At 67.1% G+C, this 7474-nt stretch overlaps 2 protein-coding genes across 2 annotated transcripts in view; both read right to left on the bottom strand.

Moving 5' to 3' along the window:
• Nucleotides 1–485, bottom strand: part of SYTL1 (synaptotagmin like 1) — a 16023-nt gene extending 15538 nt beyond the window's left edge. Inside the window, exon 1 of the mRNA XM_019512501.1 lies at nucleotides 101–485. Within this exon, the coding sequence (XP_019368046.1) occupies nucleotides 101–228 (128 nt within the window). The 5' untranslated portion in view covers nucleotides 229–485. The remainder of the gene's footprint in view (nucleotides 1–100) is intronic.
• A 4231-nt stretch (nucleotides 486–4716) lies between these two features.
• Nucleotides 4717–7474, bottom strand: part of LOC109293932 (trophoblast glycoprotein-like) — a gene marked incomplete at its 5' end in the record, with an annotated part of 8643 nt that continues 5885 nt past the window's right edge. Inside the window, one exon of the mRNA XM_019512082.1 lies at nucleotides 4717–6248. Within this exon, the coding sequence (XP_019367627.1) occupies nucleotides 5411–6248 (838 nt within the window). The remainder of the gene's footprint in view (nucleotides 6249–7474) is intronic.

Raw genomic sequence — 7474 nt, 5'->3', positions numbered from 1 at the left:
ATGCTTGCACACATATGTATTCACATGCACATGTGTGTGCATGTGCATGGGGGGGATGGAGCCAGGCCCCCAGGGGGGCGAGCGGGCCCCACGGTCTCACCTGACGCGCCCCTCCTCCAGCACGCGGAGCTGCGAGTCCCGGAGCAGCACCTCGCCGATGGTGCTCTGCTCCTCCTCCGTCAGGAAGCTGAGGTCCAGCAGGCAGTCCGCCTCTATGTCCTGAGCCATGGCCAGGCCCAGGCCGCACCACACGTGCCGCCCGTCCCGGCGGGTCGGGGAGCCCGAGAAGACGCGCCGAGCTCTGGGCTCGCGGTCAGCCCTGTGGCCCAGGCACCGTCAGCGCGTCACCGCTCCGCGTGGATCCAGGGGCATGGACAGCAGCTGGCCATCCTGCCCTGGCGCCAGGGTGCACGGGGAGCGCGAGGACCTGGGGGCAGCAGGGCTCAGCGCTGGACGCTGCTCCCCCGCGGGCCTGGACACAGGCCCCGCTTCATCCCGAGCCCTGCAAGAGACCAGGCGGAGGGGCTGAGCACGCCCCGACTGGCTCGGCCACAGCAGAAGGGGAAGGCAAAGAGTCGGGGAAAGCCTCCCGGTGCAGCCTGCATCTCCCAGCCCCAGGACTGTGCGCTCCCAAGCTCAGCGGGCAGCAGGGGCTGGGCACGCGCTGGGGGTAGCAGCTGCCTGCAGCTCATGGAAGCGCGGTGCTCCGGACCCGCGTGCGGGGCCCAGAGACCCCCGTCAGGCCCTGGGCTTTAGTGAAGCAAAGCAGCCTCTTGCACCAGGGCAGCACTGGATGCTTTAACCCCGAGCTAGTTTGGGAAGGGACGAGGGGAACGAGGAGGTGTCTGCCTCCCCCGCAACCTCGCCAGCGCTGATCCCTCGCCGCAGGCCTTGCACGCTGGCACCTGCATCCTGGACAGGGTCCAGCTAGCAAAGGGCAGGGCGCGGAGACGCCCCGAAGCCTGCAGCCCTGCAGAGGCGCTGCCTGGGCCGGCGGGTGACCCCCAACCGGAGCAGGCAGGCGAGGAGGGGGAAGCGTCTGAGCTGCATAACCGTCACCTGCGGAGCAGATCAGATGCTCTGCACAGCCCTTCCTGTCTGTAGCAATGTAACCCCACACCCACGCGCAGCACAGCTTCCTCCTCCTGCGGCGACAGACGCGCCGCTCCTGGCCTGCCAGGCACAGCCCACGCAGACGCCCCAAAACCCTGGCCCCTCGACAGCACCCGGGCCTGTGGCAGCTGGGCTGGGGCAAGCCCCAGGCACCCCCCAGTCAGTGGCAGGGAGCTGACGCCCTGCAGACGTGCAATCAGGGCTAGTCCTCGCCCGTGGCAGGACGGCGCAGAGGGGCCAGATGCACGAAGGCAGCCCCGGGCCAGAGCGCCCCGCTGCATGGCAGCTCAGCGCCGGAGCCGACCGCCCCCCCGGGAAGCCCGTTCACGCAGAACAGGGGCTGCCCGGCCTTGCGTCTCTGCCCAGCCTGCCTCGGGATGGGGCCGAGACCCTCCGAGCTCTCTCCTGGCAGCGAGACCCCAGCTCCCGGCTGCAGGGAGGGGCTGCTACGTGCCAGGAGCTGCACGGACTTGCTCTTGCAAGGCGCCTTGCACAACAGGTTGCCGTGCTGTGGCAAGGCTGGGGGAGTTGCATCAGAGCTGCCTGGGGCTGCAGGCGGGCAGAGAGGAGAGCAGCAGGCTCGCACCGTCCCCCGTGCCACGCAGCCAGGCTGCGTTCGCCCAGCGCGGCCCGGGGACCCGCCTCGCACGCTGCCCGCGTCGGGTAACGCACGTGCAGCACGGCTCTGGCCCCAGCTGCTGGCTTGCGAGGACACCCCCAGAGCACGGCCCGGGGTAGGGAGGGCTGGGTGGACCTGCCCTGACATCCGCCCGAGGACCCCGGCTGGCTGGGGACAGAGCGGGGACCGTGGTCACAGCTACCAGGCCACGGCTGACCCTGGCAGAGGCCCTGTGGGATGCCGGAGGCTGGGGCAGGGCAGCCCAGGCGCTGCGCCAGCCCAATTTCAACCGGGCGGATGGATGGGGTGGGACGCTGGGGCTGGCACAGAGGCCCTCCCAGAAGGAAAACATTTGCACAGGGCAAGGGGCAAGCCTTGCCACGCTGCACAGCCGGACAGGCAGGGCGGTGCCGGGGACTGCTGGCTGGGGGACAGGTGGCCATGCCCACACCACGGGGCAGCTCCGGGGACCCTAAAACAGGCTCCCGCCCCCAGCCACCGCTGCAGGAGGACGAGCAGACCTGGGGCCAGAGATCCAGCCCAGGGTTTGCTTGCTGCTGCCCCAGGAGAGCAGGGAGAAGGCAGTTCACCTGAAGGGAGCAGGGCCAGGCGGGGAGCTGGCAGTGCTAAGCTCTCCAGCTGGGCTGCAGGGCAGAGGGCGTGTGAGCTAGGCCCACCACCCCAGAGGCAGCTGCATTTCACAGCCCCCCAGGCTCACGGCACCACCCCTGCCCCGGGCCCGGAGCGCTGTCTGCTGCAGGCAGCATCCTGTTTACGAGGCCCCGGAGATGCACCGGCTGCGGTTGGCTCATCCCCTCCAGACGCGGGGGCCGGGGGTGCTGCTTCTCCGCCAAAACATCTCGGTCGTCGAATGGAAGGAGCCCACGGACCCAGAAGCGGCCCCCACCTCCGCAACGCCCCCAGCCCTGCCCCTTCCAGCAGTGCCCGGGGGAACCCCGACCCGAAGACACAAGGAACCAGGGCAGCGACAGCCCTTCGCCGGCCTTCTCGGCCCCCCTTAAGCCTCAGCACTAAGATGCGACCACCTCTGGGGTGCAGCGCAGCAGCCAGGTCCCAGCTCGCCACACAGAGACGGGTCCTGGAGCCCTCGGTTCCCCATCCAGACCCCCCGGCTGCCACCACAAGTCCAACACCAAGGGACTGGCTCCCGGGCCCATGGTGCTGAGCGGGGAGACTCGAATCCACCTCCCGTCAGGCCTGGTGCCTCCAGGCCCAGGGAGCGCGGACGAGTCCCGGGGACCTGGGCAGGGCCTGCCCTTTTGTCCCACTCCTGCCCCGCGGGAGCTGCAGCTCAGCCTTTGCCAGGAGATTCCCCAACGGGTCAGGTCCGAACAGGCCGCGAGCGATCAGAGGCGGATTCGCTGCGCCCCTTGCCTGGCCCAGCCTCTCGCCCCCCGGGCCAGGCGCTGCGGGCTGGGGTGCAGGGCTCGGGGTGCCCCCGCCACCTCTGCAACAGGTGGAGCTCGCGGAGGCGCAGCCGAGGCGGAGTTACCTGTCCTGCCAGGGGTGGGGAGAAGAGGCCGGGTCCCCGCAGGTGGGGCCCCAGGGACCCCCTTCTTCCTCCTGTAGCGGTGCCGGAGCTGGCTGCCGTTGCCTGTCGCCGCCCCTGCGCGTTTGCAGAGCTGCACAGAAGCAACCTCAGGGAGACCTAAGGCTGAGTCAACCGCAGGGGGGAGGAAACACCGCCCCACCCCACGCAGCCGGCGGGAAACCAGGGCCTGGAGGAGAGCGGCTCGCCGGACCGGACTGGCCGGGCCTGGCCCGGAAAGCGTCTGGGGCTCTGCACAGCGCCTGGCACAGGGGAGCACGGGGGCACCAGGCTTCACGCCCCATACGAGCAAGGGCTGCCCTGGGAGATGGCCCCGGGGGGGTCACAGCGTAGGCTTAACAGGGGTGACTCTACACCCGAGAGGGGCACCCACTCCTCACCTACATCAGTTCAAAGCCTTATTATCTGGGGTTTTTTCCCCCCTCTCAGCCCCATCTTACTTTTTTCTTTCCAGCGTCAACGGAAAGAGACTCGCTGCTGGGCTCGGGCTCCGCAGGGTAAGACTCTGCCCCGGGGCCAGGATTTCAGCTGTTCAAGGCAGGAGCAAGCTACAATGCAGAGGGAGAGTCCCCAAGAGGGGTAGGAGTTTGGGGGGTGGGGGGCTCGCTGCCCTGGCATTTTGGCCTGGTGGGCACAAGGGGGTGCCCTCGAGCTGCCACGAGCGCTCTGGGTTTTGCAAGCCAGGGAGATGCTCGCACCCAGCTCTGTCGGGCCTGTTTCTCTGTGCCCCTTCCTGCCCCAGCACCAACGGAGATGCCAGGCAGGACCAGGAGGTGGCAAAACCCCAGGGCACTGGGAGCCAGGGCTGGGGTCCCGGGAGGGAGAAGCTCCTGGAGGAGATAGGATGACCACGGGGCCTGCTGGTGGTTGGAGATGCACAGAGCTGGGCTGCAGCGCGCCGAGTGAGGCCGTCCTGATGTTTTCAGGCACATCAAGAGGCTCGGTCACAAAGTCAATAGGAGCAGGTGAGAGCGACGCTTGCCTGGGATGGGGCCGACCCACCAGCAGCGGCACCGGGGCTGCTCGGATGGGCCAGGCTCGCGCAACGTGGGATCCCAGCAGGCAGCAAGGGATGCAGGTATGTCCCTGCCCCTTCCCCCAGGGACCAATGCTCCCTTGACGGGCACGTCCTCCTTTGTTTCTGGACAATCCCTAGGAAGAACAAAGCCCCCCTGCCCCGACTGGCGGGTTGGCAGCCTTCAAGTGCCCACCCCCACTGTGTTTTGATAGACTGAGCATCTATGGGGCAAGCACTTTCTGTAGGGGAGACCACGGGCTGGGAGAAGGGGTCTCTCTTCCCCTAGCTGCTCTGCCACGTCGTCCCCATGAAGTGCCGGTCTCTTCTGCCTGCCCCCCTCCCCTGCCATGGTGCAGCGGGGCCGGAGACACTTCACCCCACACCTGCCAGGCGCCATTCGAGGAACCCTTTATTGTCCGCGTTGGGCGACAAGAGACAGGAGCGCGTCGTTGTCACCCTCCCCGCTGGCTGCACCCAAGCAGCCGCTTTGGGGCCCAGCACCTGGAGCCCGTGGGGCAGCGCTCAGGGGCCTCGGTGCCCCCTGCCGCCCACCCCTCACTTAGCCCAGTTCGTCAGCCAGAGACCGAGCCTGGGGGCAGGTTATTGTGCTGAGAAGAAATCAACCCCCCCCCTTTATAGCAACAGTAAAACACCCTAAAATGCCTCCGCCCCTTCCCACTGAAGTAGCGTCTCTCCAGCCAGGGGCTGCAGCCACTGGGAGTCAGCTGTTCCCAACTGGGGGCTGGACCCGTCCCTCATGCTCCAGGCCTCTTATTGCACATCTCGGCTGTAAACAAAACTGCCCCGGGCCTTCCTCTGAGTTGGGCAGAGCCGGGCAGTCTGCTCCAGTAGGATCGTCCTTGCCTCCCGTACCCTGGGTACAGCTCCGTCAGAAGGGAGCTACTGCGCTGGCCCAGCCAGGGTCCCCCAAGGCTGGTGCTGGGCTGCGAGGCAGGTCCCGTAGGCAAGGGAAGCAGAAGTGCCAGCACATGCCAAAGGGACCGAGGAGTCTGCGAACCACTGCCAGAGACGGGCAGGGCTCGGCCAGGCCGGCGAGGGGCCCAAAGCGGTCGTGCCGAGACGCCCAGGCTCACATGTCCAGAGTGGAGACCCGGGCGGCACGGGACTCGGCGCCCATCTCGTAGCGATAGCGGCGCTCCTCGAGCAGGCTGCGGCAGGCGCCCCGCGTGCTGTTCACCCAGCCCTTGAGGCCGCGGCGGTTGAGGTAGAGCACGAAGAGGAAGGCCACGCCGAGGAGGCCCAGCACCGCGCCCAGCAGGGCGTAGGAGGTCTGCAGGGCACGCTCGCCGTGCGGGCTGGAGTGGCAGCCCAGCTCGGCCCCGGCCAGCGCCAGCAGCGAGGTGTTCTGGAGAGCCTGGGGGAAGGCACAGGTCAGCCGGTGGGCATCGGCGGCCTGGTGGCTGCGGTTCAGCCACCCCACCAGCTCCTCGATGTCGCAGCTGCACACGAACGGGTTGTCCTGCAGGAAGAGCTGGAGACGCGGCTGCCGGCCCAGCTCCGCCAGCGCCTCGGCCCGAAGGGTCTTGAGGGCATTGGCAGTCAGGTCCAGGTGCTCCAGGTCCAGGCCGGCGAAGGTGGCGTTCTTGACGTCCACCAGCGAGTTGTTCCTCAGGTCCAGGTGCCGCAGGCCGGCGAGGCCAGAGAACAGGCCTGGGGGCAGGTAGACGATGCCGTTGCTGGCCAGCTCCAGCCTGGAGAGGTTGTGGAAGCCGCCCCGGGCGATGGCGGCTGCCAGGGGCGGGAGGGCGGAGGCGTTGTGGAGCGCGCGGCTCAGGTTCAGCGCCCACAAGGAGCTGTTGCCCACGCCGAAGGCGTCCGGGTGGACAGCAGCCAGGCGGTTGTTGCTGAGGTCCAGGGAGCGCAGGCTGGGGAGCACGGAGAAGGCCCCGGTCTCCACCGCCGCAATCCTGGGGGAGAAAGGAGCAGGCACACGGTGAGCATCCCGTGAAGCCCGAACAGCTTCGCCCCTGGGAACAGGGGCCTCCTTTCCCACCCAGCTCCAAGGCACCCCCGCCCACGCAGCCTCTGTCGGGTCCTGGAGAAGGCTGGTACTGCCGGGCCTGGGCTGCAGCTGTGCTGCGGGCAGTGATCTCTAACCCGACGATGCAGGGTCTCAGGGAGGCACTAAGTAGGGAATGGATCGCTCTAGAGATACCGGTTCAACGCTCTCCCTCTAGCGCCCACCCTTCTCCACGCTCCTCATGGTTACTGTGATCCCAGCACTCGTTCCTGCCCGGGGCATGGGGTCAGACTTGATGATCTGCTCAGGTCCCTTCCAACCCTAGAAACTATGAGACACAATTGCACTCGCGTCAGGCCTGTAAGCAGAGCTCTCTGGAGCTCTCCTAGTCTCTGCAGTCCCTCTCCTCTACACGCCTTGCGAGCAGGACAGGCCAAGTCCAAGGGGCTTTCCATTCAGAGACCGAGCCATCGGTATCAGGTCCTGCCTGGCGGGACAGGCTCCTGGGGCCGTCACCCTCTTCTGCCCCAGGTGACAGCTCCGCCGTGCAATCCAGGAGCACCTGAGCATTTGCAGCCATGGGTGAGAGAGAGAAATCCCGAAAGCTTACACATGATGGGAGACCAGTCTCCTCGATTCCTGCAGGAAGGAAATCAGGGCTGCCGAAGCAGCCTCTTGCTGAGAGCGGGCAGGTTGCAGCCGTGGGTGTGTGGATGAGCTGCAGGAGCCTCCCAAGCTGGAGAGACCCCCAGGGAAGGTCTCTGTCACGGCTGGGTGATGCCAACACCTTCCCCGGCAGCCCCGACTCCTCTTCCATTAGCACCCACACGCGCCAAACTTCACCGCACCTGTTGGGAGTTCGCTCGAGGGGTCACCCGGGGCCAAGTTCTGAAGGCGGCAGAACCAGAAAGACCCCGAAGTCCCATCTCAACGGTGCATGGGGATATGCAGCTGTGTTGCACGCTGGAGGCCACCGCAGTGCGCGTTTAGACCCAGGAATGAGGCGCCGGCCTTCTGGGGGCTTCGGCAGGACGAGAAGCCGCATAGCTTCATAGTTTCTAGGGTTGGAAGGGACCTGAGCAGATCGAGTCCGACCCCTGCCACGGCAGGAAAGGGTGCTGGGGTCAAACGACCCCGGCGAGGCGTTCGTCTGCAGAATGGACGCAACTGCAA

Source organism: Gavialis gangeticus, unplaced genomic scaffold (genome assembly GCF_001723915.1).
Source record: "Gavialis gangeticus isolate Ggan-Ray unplaced genomic scaffold, GavGan_comp1, whole genome shotgun sequence".
Lineage (NCBI taxonomy): Eukaryota > Metazoa > Chordata > Crocodylia > Gavialidae > Gavialis > Gavialis gangeticus.
The sequence above is the reverse complement of the archived record's forward strand: the minus strand, read 5'-3'. Positions and strand labels throughout refer to the sequence as shown.